The 16,182-nt window shown below is 38.6% G+C and overlaps 2 protein-coding genes and 1 long non-coding RNA gene across 4 annotated transcripts; 1 reads left to right on the top strand and 2 right to left on the bottom strand.

The window, feature by feature from the left end:
- Window positions 1-1,202: 1,202 nt before the first annotated feature.
- Window positions 1,203-11,725, bottom strand: LOC113685352 (uncharacterized). Of its 2 annotated transcripts, none has more exons than XM_027202852.2 (7): window positions 10,175-11,725; window positions 6,084-6,235; window positions 5,160-5,282; window positions 4,167-4,253; window positions 3,842-3,928; window positions 2,620-2,988; window positions 1,203-2,016 (listed from the first exon to the last, which is right to left on the bottom strand). In XM_027202852.2, exons 1-7 carry the CDS (start codon window positions 10,593-10,595, stop codon window positions 1,825-1,827), a joined length of 1,431 nt encoding a protein of 476 aa, XP_027058653.2. In that variant the 5' UTR covers window positions 10,596-11,725; the 3' UTR covers window positions 1,203-1,824. The 2 variants fall into 2 exon arrangements, with proteins under 2 accessions (XP_027058653.2, XP_027058656.2); XM_027202855.2 differs by lacking the exon at window positions 10,175-11,725 and adding an exon at window positions 8,188-8,719.
- LOC149042856 (uncharacterized) lies at window positions 8,109-8,906 on the top strand. The gene is made up of 2 exons (XR_016188352.1): window positions 8,109-8,263; window positions 8,435-8,906. It is a non-coding gene; the product is annotated as an uncharacterized LOC149042856 (long non-coding RNA).
- Window positions 11,726-12,700: 975 nt separating the features above from the next.
- LOC113685353 (nuclease EXOG, mitochondrial) lies at window positions 12,701-16,159 on the bottom strand. Its single transcript, XM_027202857.2, has 3 exons — window positions 15,596-16,159; window positions 14,029-14,237; window positions 12,701-13,333 (listed from the first exon to the last, which is right to left on the bottom strand). The coding sequence occupies exons 1-3, from the start codon at window positions 16,134-16,136 to the stop codon at window positions 12,848-12,850; spliced, it is 1,236 nt and encodes a 411-aa protein (XP_027058658.2). The 5' UTR covers window positions 16,137-16,159; the 3' UTR covers window positions 12,701-12,847.
- Between the last annotated feature and the right edge of the window lie 23 nt (window positions 16,160-16,182).

The following is a 16,182-nucleotide window of genomic DNA, read 5'->3' as shown; positions in this document are numbered from 1 at the left end:
CGCCTTCGCTGTGTTTTGTTAACAAAGTTAAGAAACGATCTTCCGCGGGTTAAAATAACTTGTTACTAACCGACTGGAAATATTGTCCTGAGGTCGTGGCAGTAAGAACGTATAGCGCAGCGAGAGGAGAACAAAAACGAGGAGGGGCCCCAGAAAGTGATTTCAAAATAACTTGGTACTAACCGACCGTAAGGGCCGTACTTGGAATATTGGCCTTAGGTCGTGGCAGTACGAACGCCTAGCGCGGCGAGGGGAGTACAAAAACGAGCGAGGGACTTCAGTAAGTGATTTAAGTAAGTCAGCAGTTTGTTATTGTGTATGGAACTCCGACCAAACTTGTTTATTTTGAACTTGGCGGCTTTTGCAAAAAATTAAAATAAAGTACATGGATTTTTACCATTCTCGTGGATACAGTCGGTATGGCAAAATACGGACCAAGTAGGAACCAATCAGGCTGCTCAGTTTTACCTCTGAACTGCCTTGCCATATAATAATATTTTTTATGCGAGGCAGTTAAACAGTCTATTAAACATCTGTGTCCAGAATAAATCCGTGAATCCGTAAATTCGTGAGATACCTTTTCTTACGTGGGGAATGATACCTCCAAGAGCTAACGAGAATTTAAAGTAAAGTTTCCCTATGGAGTGGGAAAACGCAAGCAACCAAGTCAGGATTGGTTTTAACTTTATATCTGATTGGTAGAGAGAGTGGCGCAAGTTTTCCGGACCAATCACAGAGTAAAGTAAAGCAAAACCAATGCATTCCCGGACTTCAATCGACATTCAAATAAAAATTGCGCTATCGAAGAGAAATTATCAGCTTTCAATTGCAGTAATCTTGCTGACAGTCTAGCTCTCAGACGCAGACGAAAAGGAATGTTAAATTCATAAGGAAAGTGAGGTAAAAATATAAAACAAAAAACTAATTTTCAATCAAATTGTTTAGAATAATTTCTGTTAAGATTACCTACTTCGCAAATGTGAAAATGATAACGAGTTTTAGACAAATTTCCCTCAGCCTCATCTCAAGATAAAGGCCTGGGCCTAGTCCCTCAACTGGTGGGTGACGCTATCCAACGGATAAATCGCTATCCGACGACTAAGTGTTAAGAAAACGTTGAGGGCTTTCCATAGGATAGAGATTTATCTAGTGGATAACGTTATCCATCCAACGCTCGAACAAACAGGGGCTGATGCTCGCTCTTTCAAAGGAAAAGAAAATTTTAATCACATGCAAATAAACTTCTGTCCATGTGAACACATGTAGTTGTACACCTGACCAAACTTGCTTTGTTCCTTTTCAATAAAACTACATACGTTGTTATCTCACTGATACGGTATATCCTTATTCACAAGCATACTTCTAGGTTAGTTTTCACGTAGGGAGTTCTCACCTTTTATTTTATATATTTTGAAACGAACCTTCCTAATTTATTATTTACATTTTTAGGGAGTCATTTGGATCTTTCTACTGTTTCGAAAAGTGATCAGCTGTTTTGTGTCAGATCTATTGTGTTGTTCTTTGAATACGGTATTCTTATAGTGAATTTTATTGTAGTTACATATGAAGAAACAAATGTCTTCAATTTTTCGCTAGAATCACCAGAATCTCGAATAAATCTGTATCTAAGCACTATTAGCACGTACTGACAAAAAAAATTTAAAATATAAAACCGTACAAATAAAGCCTTTTTTTCTGGAAAATAGTGCAAATGCCTTTGATGAATCGATGGTTGAGTGTCCTTGATACTGCTAACCGACAATTTCAATCGGCATGTTTTCCAGTTCCATTATATAATCCGTAAAAAACGTAGAGATTAAGATATCACGGAGCTTGTATAGGGCAGGCCAAATAATACAGAATACAGTTCACATCATTGATGGTTTTTCCCGAAGTGGTTGTTCCAACACCCTTGCACACGCATTCGTAATTGTTAAGATTTCCATTTTTTGTTACCACCAGGTTATACTCTTGGCCATAATCCGTTGTGCAAGTCGCCGCCACAATTTTTGTATCCTGCGGAGAAAACATGGAGCAAAAACTAATGAAATGAAGAAGATTTGAGTGGATCTGGAAGATACAGACAAACGAATAATTGTAATCCCGTTAAATAGCTTATTTTGAAAGAAAACAACTTCATTTGTTTCCGACAATTTTTAAATCCTCTTCGAGGTCTATCTCGTCGGAGAAAAGATTTTACATCGATATGATAGTTTACATACATATCGCTATCGCAAGTACTCATGGGCATTAACAAACCACGTGAATAATTTACTGATCTGCCTCCCGATCGTGCGTGAATTGAGATAGAAAAGACTGAGTTACAAATCCCTTTAGCGATTTTGAAATGCTGAAAAGATTGAAAGGAAGATGGCTTCTTTCAAAGAAGAAATAAGGAAAAGAATTCCATCCTAGTTCTAGAGAAGAAATCTTGAGGAGAAAATTTAATGTTCGAATTTAGTGCGAGAATCTAGAGAGCTTTGAGAACAGATGCTGTCATAAAGATTGTTAAGTCATTCGTTTGATGTTTTTTTCAAGCCTCGGAAATTCAAATCAAGGTGGCTATCGCAACAAAAGCGAGGTGAAGCCATGAAAAACCATCCTTCAGTGGTTACTCGCCTGACTGTCACTAACGGAAGCTTTTTTCCCCGGAATATCCTTGGACTTGACCGAAGCTGTCTCCTCCTGGCACCAACTGAAGTTACCAATCCCTTGTGGTCCCGCAGGTCCCTCGGGTCCTTCTGCGCCAGTGGGCCCATCGTCGCCAGTAAAGCCTTCAGATCCCTTATCACCTGGAAGTCCTTTACTACCACTAGCCCCTTGGAAGCCTTCTTTCCCAGATATTCCTTTATTCCCTGGGGGACCCGGAGACCCCGTATCCCCTGGAGGTCCTATTGGACCGGTTTGTCCCGGATCTCCTCTCGGTCCCACTGAGCCATTCCTTCCTCGTTCGCCTTTTGGACCAGGAAGGGAGGTTTTTGCTTTCACCTTTGAAAAGAGAGAGCAAAAGTAGATGAAAAGCAAGCCAAGTATGGGAATTTTTTTTTTCGAGTGGAATTCTCTCCCGACCATTTTAGTTTCCTCCAGGAAAGGGTAGAAATGACATTGGCCATGTTTCGAGTTTTTGCTTCTTTTACTTTTTGGATGAGCAAAAATTGCTTAAACTTAAAACATTCGTTCAATTAAAAAACACACACCCAAAAGGATATAATGGGCCAAGGAGGAACAAACACTGCAGAGCATGATTGAGGTCAAGACGAATTGAAAATGCCAAACTTGGAAAAAAGTTGTGATAAACTTTTCAAGGTGAGTCAAACATTCGGTGCCTCCTATACAGTCCTTTTTGATTGACTGTCGTAAAACCTGAGCCCAAGTATTCTCAATGGCCCACCAGAAGGAACGAAAATACCTTAAACAGCCGATGGAAGCTCAAAGAAAAAACAACCAAACAGCCCAAAGCGCGGGAAAACGCGGGCGACAAAGTTGCGATTGGTTTCAGTTTGCATCTGATTGGAGGAGAGTGGTGTGAGTTTTCTAACCCAATTACAGAGCAAATTAAAGCAAAAACAAAGCAATTGCGGATTATTCTCGACTCTCAATTGAAAATTGATCGAAACGTGTTCTTGATGAATATTAATATATTATCAAGGAAAATGGTGATGGATTAACTTCTAGACACTATTTAGCATATTTTCTAGCCAAGGAAATGCGACCAAACAGTTATATACTCAAAGGATCAAAGACATTTTTTTCCGGTTATTTTAATATCACCGAATTAGAAGCATCACCTTTCACAATTGTTCAGTAATTTATCAAAACAAGCAAGCGAAGTACAACATACTTGTTCTCCAACAGTGTTGTTCATCGTATCGATCATAGCAACAATGGCGTCGTCATGTTGTTCCAAGGTTCTTTTCACTTGTGACAGCTGCGAAAATAAGAGGGGTGACGTTAACCCTTTACACCTTTGTTTCAGTATGCATATTCTCCATACTGTTCTCTACACATTTTCTAAGGTGCGGATAAGGAGAATTTGTTTAACAATCAAGAGCTTATTTAGTTAGCGATCATTTCCTTTATTTTCGTAACCCTACTGTTTGATTCAGGGATGATAATCACTTCTACTAAGAGGAGTTGATATTGTCTTGCTCCAACTAATTATATACCTTGTTTGTGAGCGTTGCGTTCAAAGAATCGAGTTGAGTGAACATTGGACCATGATCAGGATTAAACTGCTGCATTGAGTTATTTGCCTAAAAAAAAGAAGAAAAGAAAGAAGATAACTTCTTCACCGGGCCAAGAAGACTTCACGGCTGTACCACCCAGTTACCTATGGCTAAAGTAACCAAGGCTGGTGAGCTTGGGGTGAAAAAGTACACAGTAGAGATTCACTGATTGATGAAAGTGACGCGAGGTTTCTACAAGTACACGGCAGTAGCTGACAAAAATTAAACTAAACAAACAACCAAAGTATCAACAGAAAAGTCTTGAAGTCTACAAGTAGTGACGGAGGGGGGGTAGGGGTCTAAGGAATGTTCTCAGTCTGTTATTAAAATAAATGAAAGCTTTGATTCAAGACTTCTTCTTTCAGTTGTGACTGAAGGAGACAACTAAATCTGTTGCAGCTTCCGGTTTAATCTAAGGTTGTATAAACTTGGACGGGGCGAAAAAGCTACAAAAAAGTTTAAAAGACGCAAGAATAACAATCACGAGTTACTTATGAGGTTAACGAAGGAAGTAAATTTTGGTTTTATCAACTGAGTCAGTAATATAATCTGAAATGGTCTTCGTAAGTGTCTAATGCTAACGCTTCCGGCATCAGCCTCTCCATGGTCAGTCCTTCGCCCTGAAGAAAGCCTAACGTGGCCAATGTATATTAACAACTCAGCCTGGTTGATAAAATAGAATAGAATCTTTCCCCATTAACGAGTAGGTAAAAACCATTTTAGTCACAACTGTCTCCACGTTAAAGGGTTTCTAAGGGGAAATATCACACTACAGCCTCTTGACTCAGTTCAGAAAGCTCGAATATATTGGTCACCTGTAAATCAGCAGCAGGATAATATATGATAAAGCATGGATGAAGCCTCCGTCAATATTTTTGTAAGCTTAACGTTAAGGACCTAACTTTTAATTTTGAACCGCCAAATGAAGCTTACACGATCAATGTCTCCGTAGAACCGATCAGAAAATGACTTAATGGCATCTCTTGTGGAGTCAAATTCCGTCTTGGCTGCTATTAGGGCCTCTTTGTTCCTTCCTGATTCCCTCATTAGTGATTCCTATCGATGCAGACAAATAATAAAACACGCTATAGAGTCGATATGTTACCGTCAGCATTATAAACGATCGGGGCCCATGTGTCCAAAGGGTCTGCATTACTTCCTACACGATTGAAAAACAGTAGTGGTGTAAATCGAAATCGCGCAAGGTCTCTTGGGTAGAGAGGGCACAGGAATGGAAAGAGATATCGTGTGTCAAAAGTTAAATGAAACCTGCCAATCAGTCTTATACGTCGACGTTTTGATACGCAGATGTTAAAAATTTACGAGATGAAATCGGAAGCTCTCCCTCCTTGCCCAACCGTACCACTTGAGAGAGCTCGCTTACCAAGCTTGCAGGCCAATTCACTATTGTCAGGCTTGTCGGTCGGACTGTCGATCCGTATTGTAATGGAATGGTTAGCAAGTCTGAGACGTAAGAGAACTGGTTCTGGTTCAGTTGAAACTAGGACCAGTCTCCTTCTTTCATCAGTGCCTTTGAAAGCTTATAAGTTTGCAAATGATGGATTTGAATGATTGAATGATTTCCCATCCCTCTGGAGTTAGAAACGCAAGCAGGCTAAAGAAAGTGTGTTTGACCATCATGTTACAGCACAGCTAATGAGTAAGAGGCACCTACAAACTGATTTCCCAAGGCTAGCGTTTTTTAAAATTAAGGAGGGGGAGGGGAAGGGTGATTTTTGATTAGGATACAGCAATGGACGAAAAAAAACCAAAAACAAAAAAACACCAGCCAAAACAAAAAAAAAAAAGACAAAACAACTGAAACAAGCAAACAATCATGCATTCAGAAATTCTTACCGCTTCTGCATAAAGAGATGAGAGGTTTGCTTGCAGCTCCTCAATTTTTTCGAAATATGGAGACAAGTTCATAGCAAATGTTGTCTTTCGCTCATTTTTGAATGAGTTTTCCTCTTCTTTTTTCTGTTGGCCTGTGCTGGGTGACGTCGTACCTTGATGATTAAAACGGTGAAATTCTTTGTTATTAGACCGGTGAATATCATATGTAACAAAGCATATTCAAGAACGAATTGATGCTCACAGATATACCTCAGTTAGGTAAAACAGACCAAAGGGAGAGATTGTATCCATGCCTGTCGGTGAGCCACCACAACTAACTGAGCTACGAAACCAAGTATTGAGATCGAAGTAGTATCCTAAGTTCTTTCAGCATAGAGGCCCTAACTCTTTCCCTCAATTATGAAGTTCTGTGAGGATCATTATTATCCAATTGCACAAAGTAAAGCGCAAATAACGCGCAAATAGAGTAAAAATATCCTTCGATATTGTACGGTCATTTAGAACGTTGTTTATTTTGTACTGTCAAAAGTTGTTTAACCAGTCGGCTGCGCGCGCTACGTTTCTCTATCCGCTTTGCTTTTCCCGCCTGATGAGAAACGAACAGAAAGACTTAGCAGAAAAAAAATCAGCTGGATAATAAATGACTTATTAGACGTTTTGATGTTTTTTTTTTTGTAGTTTTGCTGAGTATATTTTTACTCGTTGTTTGTATTTTGACTCGTCCTTCAGGCTCGTCAAAATACGACACAACTCGAAGAAATACTCAACGATACTACACACTAAAACGTCTAATAAAATATGTTTACTTCACATATCATGATCATTCATGGCTAAAAGATATGTAGTTTAAATTATGTATGTAATAGCGACCAAATAGACTATGCTTAATTCATTGTGCGGGGCATATTGTTGCTTGTCTATACCTTAGGTTAATGCAATGATCCATAACATTCCGTGGTAATTCACTCGGTGAGGTCAGTGAATTGCAAGGCTTCGTTTCGCGTCACAGGAGTTGATAGCTTGAAAGGACTTCAAAGTGAGTCGCGGAATAGGAAATTGACAAATGATATTCGACTTAAATTTAAATTTATCTCGACATGTCTGGTCTTAGTGCTGAAGGCAATGCAATATAGGCTCTTTAACTTTTGGTGAATCATGTTAAACTGGACATCTTATCTTGAAACGAAAAAAACTGTCGCTTTCCTGTTAAGCACAGTCAAATGACGTATATTGAATGAAATATATGAATAATGAATATACATATATATATATACTTTTATATATATATATATATATATAGATATATATATATATACATATGTAGAGAGAGAGAGAGGAAGTCTATTTTTCGGTTTTTCCGTATTACAGTCCTGTATACATACTATAGCGAATATATATTTGGTTTGGTTTTTTCCTAACTCAATTCACACACACATATATATATTTTGTATATTTTATTAGAAAATTACATATTAATATATTTATATGGAATTTTCTGCAGCTTACATATATAGATTTCGCGACTGTGTTATCGCGAAGAGGTGGCATATGAGGCAAAGTGAATGAATGACTTCGTAAAATATCTGCAGTCGTGGCAACGTGCACGGATAGTGCTTAAAATTGCGACTACAAAACTTTGTGTACCTTCGACTCGTAGTGCATTGGAACAGAACTCAAATATTTGTGGTGGTACATTGTCTGATTTTCATTATCCTCCCCATCGAAGGTTTCAACAGATTCTATATTTCATCGTAACAAGGCATACGAAAAGATATAACTATTTCGAGAATGATGCATCATCGGTAAGGAACGAAAAGTATTTCCAATGAGCTTTAGGCGAATAACTGCTTATACCAAATGAAACGCTTAGATTTCAATATTAATAATGGTGTATTGAGCGAATTAGTAAAGATTTACTTTTAACAGTTTGTATAGATTGCCATAGGCACTCATTTTTGGCTACACCCATCTATAAAAATAGTTTGCATAAATCAAATATGAGCTGAATTCCTGCATCTGTGGGTTGAGTTGATTATACTTCCTCGCAGAGATAGGAAACTTATCCTAAGTTCCAAAATGTTAATCAACAAAACAAGTAGCTCACCTGGATAAACTCCTACAACTCCACGGATCATTAAAATGACTATCACCAATGCGGAAATAGAGAGAAATAGCACAAGGTACTGAACAATGCGATGAATGCACAGCTTACTGCAGCGTGTATTTTTGTTATGATCGTGATTAGAAACCGATGTTAAGGATCTGTTTTGAAGTTTCTTTGCTGTTTTCTGGCGATGTTTCTTTGGTTTAGCGTTAGAATTTCCTGGTTTAAGATTTGCTGTCTGTTTTAGAGCAACATATGAGCTGTCAAAGCTAAGGCGATGTCTTGTATCGGATGGTGTGTATAACTTCGATTCGTGAATATCTTCAATTGATGTAGAGCGACCAGCCATCAGAAGCAAGCGTATCAAGAACTTTTCAATGAAATTGGATCGTTGACGGCAATTGCATATGCAAGGCTGCTTGCCTTTAGTCAAGAGGTGACGTGGATTGTTACCACGGGAGAAGTATCTACCCTTAGTACACGTGGAATATATTTTGGTCTTGATAAATTAAATACTGGCTTTCGTTACGCAAAGTTGGACAAGTAAAGAATGCAAAGCGCGCCAAAAGAGCTAAAAGCTGTTTGGCAAACACGACCACAGGAATTTAAAACAACGAACAGGCCTTAGAGGGTTCATTGTTTCGAATAAGTGTATATTTTCATGACAAATTAATCTGCACTCAATGTTCTGCAAATAAATAAAAAATGAAAGCTTGAAATACACTCATGTATGATTTGTCTTCGCTAAAACTGATGAAGACAACCAAGATTTCCACTTTCTTAAGAAAGATCTAGAAACAAAGAACACTCTGAGTGAAAGACCTTGGAACAAAGACAAATAAATTATATGCATCATATGATCGAGAATGATTTTCAATAATTAAGTTTTGATATGTTCGTTGTGATCGAACCTGTGAAGTTTATGTGTGCAGCCTTCGTGTGCTGCGCTGAAATATTCTGTAAATTATAGATTTCTTTGTTTCTTGTTTTTGGCGCTTGTTTTGTTTTGATTTCCCTTTTTTAATTTTTGTGGTTAGCTTTATTGGCTATTAATAGAACACGTAGACACTTTTGTTTCCATTGGGTTTTCTGCAAATTCAGGACAATCGTTAAGGGCTATGACGTATCATAAAGGGTCGCCGCTGCCTTCAGTGTTCAACCTTAACTAACAGATGAAATGACCATCACAGCCATACGCTCCACTTTTCAGGGGGCGAATGGAGAGTTGAAATCACCACACTGACATTGTGTACTGAAAAAATCTGCCACGACCTGCTAAATTAGTTAATAGATGCTTGATGAATTATGGATTACACCTCAACAACGCACAAAAATTCTGAAACTGACTTCATTCATATCCCACCAAAGTATCGTTGACATATCGCGAAGTAACGGATAGCGAGTTCACAAAAACTTCATTTTTCGAGTTAATTTATCACTTCTACAAATTGACTGAAGTATTTTCTTTTTAACTTGGAATCTATCCTACAGAGCGAACACTGAAAACATTATTTGGATTTTTGATAAAATGATTACGTTATAAACAGAGATAAGGTCTTTTTACAGTTCCACCGTATGTACGTGTACGACAAAATCCAGTCAGCTTAAAGTTGTTGTGTTAAAAACGGAGAAAAAAAATGACTGGGCGAACTAAATTTGTTTCATATCATCGGAATTCCGTGGACATACAAGTTTCGATCAGTCACGGGGAGTACCGAATCTGCCAAATAAGCGAAACCAAAAAAATTTCCTCTCAAAAAAAAAAATTCAGCAGGCGTAAAAATACGATCGCTCAAGTTTCATATTCTGATATTGAGAGCGAGAGATTTCTAAACCAAAGTTTGCCTCTTGCTTTTCAAAGTGGTTTTAAATAATGAATGAATTTGCATTATTTCACCCTAAACCCTAAATAACTTCTGAATGTGCGGCACTGTGTTGACTAAACCGAGTTTTTAACACTATGAATTACGTTTCTTACGAGACTTACCGGTACCTGTAGAATCACACGAACAATTTGGACCAATTTTCCCCATGAACAGCAGAAGTGCCAATAATAATGCTGCCGCAGCAACGAAAACAATGAGACACATCACAGTCAAGCGAATAATTTTGTCCTTTCTTCGTACACTCTGTCTCTTTTGCAAAGTTTGTTGTGAAGCTGCGGCCTTCTCCTGTCTGCTTTGTAAATTCGCGCCAGGTTTAACTTTGTCGTAAATCGGCTCATTTACACGTAATCTTGGAGTCACTGCAATATTTGTGTCCCGTTGTAAAGTGTTGTAGAGGCTGTTCGGGTCGGCTTCGCTATACAAAGAATTGGAGATTGTGTTCAAACTTGTGTTGCTTCTTCGGTGAAGGCTCATGGTACTCGCCGCGAAGCCAGGATTGAGAAGCCCGTTTTCGTAGGCCATCTTCGAAACAAGAATTGAAACTCTAGAGAATACCTCAAAGAGGTTCCAAGCTTTGACTAATTCCCTTAAGTGGAGAAATTTACTTCACAGCATGCAAAGTCACAAGACATCAGTCATTAATTTTCATTTGCATGAGTCAAGCTTGTTTATTAGTTTCACGATTCACTGAACAAATATGCAAAGTCTCTTAAAGATATTGTGCAGCAATAATAGTGCACGCGAAAATGTGATTGGTTAAGAAATGTTTACAAGGGTTTAACCCCTTGACTTGAGAAGTCCGCATTCATGTTAAAAGTAAATAAAAACAAGACAGGCTGTATCGAACGGCAGATTTTAGGATTATTTTATTTGCTTTTTTGGCAGACGGCAATTCAAGTTTATTTCAAATATGCGCAATCACTTAGTCCATTTCATTTCCCAGGGTTTTTTTTCGTCATTTAATTTAGACTCACCGTTGTTTTAAGTGGCTTTTTGTTCTTATGTTTCGAGAGGAAATTCATTTTTCCAAGTGCCGTTTTGCGTAGACTTAAGTTAACTGAAAGCACAATGCAAACACAAGGAAATTTCAGATCTGCAAATTCAGGGTCGGTAACATTTTAATTCTTGTTGTATTTATGGAAACTTACATTCACGCTTGACTCCTACTTCTGAAAAGTCGGTTGCAGGGTTTTTTTTAACAGATTCGAATGCTTTCTAAAACCATCGAAAGGCACTAAAACGCGGAATACCAGACCACACTGGAATTACAGAACACGCCCAAACACAGTAGTCAGAGGACCGGAACATACCGCCATACCGATATAAGCGAAATACTCGAAGAATAACAAAGATGAAAAAAAAAAAAATAATAAACAACGTAAATCGATGCAAAAAAAAAAAAACAGAGCTCAATTTTAATGCAGTACCCGCTTTTCGTGCGTCCTGTCCGTGTTCCTGCGTATTCCGGGTTCCCGGTTTCAGTATGTACTAACTCTCTGATAGCGATTTTCATTATGCAAAACCTTCGCTTCCACACCGGAAGACTTGGAATGATTCTAACCCCTTGAAACGGATTTATGCTCGTTTCCAGCGAAAGACAACAGAGAAGATACATGAAGCCGCCATTTTGTTTCTGTGAGTTTGTTTAGAGCAAAATTATTTGGTTGCGAAGGAAGTATGACGTGAGCACTTCAACCTCAAGCGATGTCGTATTTCCTTAAATGGGCGTTTGCTTAAATGGGTGTTACATAAGAAACACGCGACCAACTTACACACTTCCGTTCCCTTTCGTTCCTAACATGGTCAGACATCGCGAAAAAGCCAAGCAAGCCGGTGATGTAACCAGCTGGTCAATACTAACAATTCCCGAGCAATCATCATTTTTCATAGCTTACAAGAAATATGAAATCTTTGAACATTAATATTGTAAAAGACTCTTTTACGACCGTCGGCTGACTTCAGATGTTCAAGCAAAAGGCAGCTGATGGCTTAGCGAAAGTCTATCAATTACTTCTGACCAGCATTTTCACTGGTAGCAAACCGAGTCTACAAAATGGCAACCGATAGTCAACTGACAGTCTAGCGAAAAGTAGACGAAAGTAACAGCTTACGAAAGGAAATCAAGATTGTAGCCCAAATACCATCAATAGCCGGCCGAAAGCTAAAACAATACAAAGAAACAATATGTAATAAAGAGAATAAGTTTCTAAAGAAACTGTGGTGCTGCGTCGGTTGGAGAGTATAACAGGGTAATTTAGTATTACCAACTTATTTGATAACGTAAATTGGCCACCGTAAAGAGTTTAAAAGCTGACGTTTCGAGCATTAGCCCTTCAACAGAGCGAATGCAAAACCACCAATATCCTGTTCCTCTCGACCAAAGGAACATGTCAACGTTGTTTTAATGCCGGTGGGACAATGGAAAAATAAGGTTCCCTGGGGATGATTCAAACTCCGCCAAAGGACCTGTTTCTCGCCCGGGAGCCGACGACCCGGAAAGCTTTTTGTCTTTGGCATGTTTCTTTTCAACATAGAGATATAATATTAAACAATCTTGAAAGTCGAATGCAAATATCAGGAAGAATAAACAAAAATGATCGGTTTTTTGACTTAACACCCGCTAATCCTTTTCACAAGTATAGAATTTAATGTATTGCCGCAATTTCAAAAAGTTCTTGAGGCTCATTATAGAAACGGGTCCCAATTCTGCTTCCGCAACAGGAAATCGGAAACACTTTTAGTTTGCATTCCCCTTTTTCTTATTTCTAATCCTTTTATGTTTTTCTTTCTACCTCGTTTTCCTTAAGTTCTTCTATTTTTATTATCGCTATTTCGGATTCACTCTCTTGTTGCTCCAGTTCTCTTTTCCTTGACTCGTACACATCTATCGTATATGCGTCAGGTGTCAACTTGGTCTCCTTCAACTCTCGCCAAACTTTTTCTAACAATTCTAAACTCGGCGCGTTTCGAAGACGATGGCCAAACGCAATCATATCCATGCGTTCCTTTGACATCATCTTACAGCCATCAGTCAAACAAAGATCAGTCGCTTCTTCAGCTTCAAAATCGGGGAAAAATATCAAACCTGAGTACTGGGCTAACACGTCTAAAGAAACTTGAAATTCGGGCAACTTTTTGTCGAAGTCCACCGGTTCGTTAGGAATGACGAAAGCTCCTAGAGCTGATTGCTTGTTTCCGTCTTCGGCCAAAATAACTTTGTATAAATGAGTTGGCACTGCAACATTATTAGCACCAATAACCTAAGGATCAACATTAAAAAAAGTTATGATTTTGTAGTAGATGTTATAACGAAACCCAACAAGCTGAGGAAAATTGGTCATCGTACGTCTTTACGAAACACAACATTACAGCACAGAGCAGGATAAATTTTCGAAACAGGCAGAAATTCAAATCAGAAACTTATCCGTTAAGGATAAAACAGTATTTAATATGCTGTGCAATTCTCACGCCCGTTTCAAAATGCTAGAATTCCAAGACGGCAGACAGCAGGAGATTAACTTCTTGCCTTTTGCCTTAGTTTATACCAGGTCACTCGAAATACTCTTGACACTTTCGTTGTTTTCCAAAAGGAAGTAGAGTATCTTCTTTCCATCTATACTTACAAGCTGGCGATCGTTATTCCGGTCGGTCATGTTTGATTTAGAGTTAGAATGGACAGCGTAAGTAGCAGGAGGGGAAATTTCAGAATTTCAATCACCCCACCCCACCTCCTCCTTTCCTTACGCTGTCCATCCACCCCCTTGGTACAAATTTCTTCCTCTCCTTAGCCTTCCGCCGCTGTAATAATCAAATATGGCGGCGATAATTTTCACCCAGAAAATACCGAGCACATGCTCAACAAAATCACACCTACACTGCAGGCTACTCTCCAATGCAAATGAATACCTTATGGGAGTGGAAATAAAATATCTATCATTGAAGAAGAGCTCTTTACCTCATATTGCATCATCTTCTTCCCATCATGTTCTTTTGGCAAGTAAAGTGGTCCTGACACTATGTACACATCTGAGTATCTTTTTGTTAAACCCCTGCAGTAAGCTTCTAGTCTGTACCAATAGTTAGCATTGTTATCCAGATTTTGTGGCACAATGTTAGACAAGAGGAACGTTGCATTCATTGCATCTTGGTCATATTTGTTGTCACCTCGAAGAATTGAAGAGAATTATCTGTTAACCCTTTCATTCCCTTGATCTCATTAGTTATTCTCCTTACTGTCTGTCACACAATTCTTGTGGTGTTAGTTTGAAGAATTTGGTATTGGATCAATTAATAATTCCCTACTTGATATTTTTCATTATTCTCATCACTTTTCTCATTACTTGTCTGCTGGATATTATCAGGAGAAATTCTCTCTTCGTCACTTGTGGTAGTTAAAGAGTTGAGTATCTTCACATTAAAATTTCCTTTTAAGACTTTTTGTGCAGTTCAATTCAGGGGTAGTAACCTCATTCAAATAATTGCAATTGGGCACACAATTAAAAGCAGTGGCAAAAATAGAGCCTGAGAACAATTTCAGGCTTGAACAGGAATTTAAAACATAACTGCCCTGCAACAATGATATTGCTCCAACAAATTTAGCTAAGAAAACAAACTAGGAGTCGAGAGATTAGAGCAGAACACTTGTATATAATTTAACAAAGTGTTCCCCCACTGCTAATGCAAAACAGTTATCAGATGAAATCCCTCTCAATCCTAAATTGATTTCAGGCTCCATTTTAACTGGTTAATTGATACTGCTGTTACACAGTTTAAATATAAAGTTTTCATTTATCCTCTTTGAAAAGAAGGTATCAGTGCAGGGGTATTAGAAAGCCCAGAGAAGAAATGCTTACTCTTTGCATGTACATTAGCCTGATGCCAATCTCCACTTAAGCATCATTTGTTAGATAGGGGCAAAGAAATGGGGAGGGGATTGCACCATGAGAGAGAAGTCAGGCTTAGTTCAAGAAAACAGAGTGCGGAGATGCAACATTTTCAATTGCTTCTCCAAGCACTTAAAAAGCACAGTGTAAGATATCATGATATCCTTTCCATTGAATGCAGAGTATGTTTGATCTAAGCATATTTTTTTCCTCACTGGAGAATCATCTTTGCACATGCAAGATCACATTGAGTTCTGCCATACTCTGCAGACTGGACCCTTCCCTTGTAATGTAAGGATTCCCTTCTTGGCGCATGTAGTTGAGACCTCATTCTCACCTAAATATTTCTGCAATTCTGTAATTTTTTGTTTGATGTGTCGTCATTTTGACAACCTTGCCTACCTGAAAAATTCTCTTACGTTAAGCAGTCAAACGTGCAATATTGAAAGTGAAACCACATGTGTACAATCTTGTACATGTACATGCAGTTAGTGGGATACCCTTAGGAATAGAGAGGCTCTCTGGATCCCTTCAACAGAGATTTCCCATCAGGAAAGAAGAACTGGGTTAGACAGAAGATTTTTCACTTTGAATAGCAGGGGTACCCTTAGAATACAGTTGTCCTAAACGTGTACTCACTTGCGGGAGCCATGTGCCCTCTTGACCATCCACTGTCCCAGTAGTCATCATTATTTGACTGAAAAATAGCTGGAATGTTCGGATCAGGTTTAAAAACCGAGTATATCCTATTCGCCTCGCCTTTAACTTTCTCACGTGTCAAATGTTCTAGTACCCATCTCGGTGTCTTCTTCACTTGATCGTAACACAAAACGTGATTTTTATATTGCAGATAGTCCGATGACCTCCGTGGGAGGCCATATTTGAACATTTTCTCGTCTCCAGTGTCGAAAACTTCATACCTTGAACTGTCTACTTGGTACACCTCTAGCCCCTTGTTGGATGCTCCTCGAAGACTAACTGTGCGAAGATGGTGTCCACGTTTGAGGTTATCATGTCTAGCTATAATATCCTCGATTTCTTTCTTAGTAGTAGTATTACCATCTGCTGTATCCGAAGTCTCGTAATAAATCTTTACCAAGCCAGCACCGATAATTACTCCTGTAACAACGTTTCCAATGCCTTTGAACTGCAACCGAAGTTTCGTCATCCAAGAAGCCATCTTGAGAACCTTCTTTCTGACAAGAGACTGGGTCGAGAGGATCCAT

The sequence above is a fragment of the Pocillopora damicornis genome, chromosome 7 (assembly GCF_964200805.1).
Source record: "Pocillopora damicornis chromosome 7, jaPocDami1.2, whole genome shotgun sequence".
Lineage (NCBI taxonomy): Eukaryota > Metazoa > Cnidaria > Anthozoa > Scleractinia > Pocilloporidae > Pocillopora > Pocillopora damicornis.
This window is presented reverse-complemented; position numbering and strand designations above follow the sequence as displayed.

Excerpts from the sequence above, each read along its gene's own strand:
- LOC113685352 (XM_027202852.2), bottom strand. The coding sequence starts at position 10,595 with ATGGCCTACGAAAACGGGCTTCTCAATCCTGGCTTCGCGGCGAGTACC. Across the intron at positions 6,236-10,174 it reads GTGTGATTCTACAGGTACCG|GTACGACGTCACCCAGCACA; the intron begins GTAAGTCTCGTA and ends TTAATCATCAAG. Across the intron at positions 2,989-3,841 it reads ACAACACTGTTGGAGAACAA|GTGAAAGCAAAAACCTCCCT; the intron begins GTATGTTGTACT and ends CTCTTTTCAAAG.
- LOC113685353 (XM_027202857.2), bottom strand. The coding sequence starts at position 16,136 with ATGGCTTCTTGGATGACGAAACTTCGGTTGCAGTTCAAAGGCATTGGA. Across the intron at positions 14,238-15,595 it reads AGGGCACATGGCTCCCGCAA|GTGACAACAAATATGACCAA; the intron begins GTGAGTACACGT and ends CAATTCTTCGAG. Across the intron at positions 13,334-14,028 it reads AGAAGATGATGCAATATGAG|GTTATTGGTGCTAATAATGT; the intron begins GTAAAGAGCTCT and ends GTTGATCCTTAG.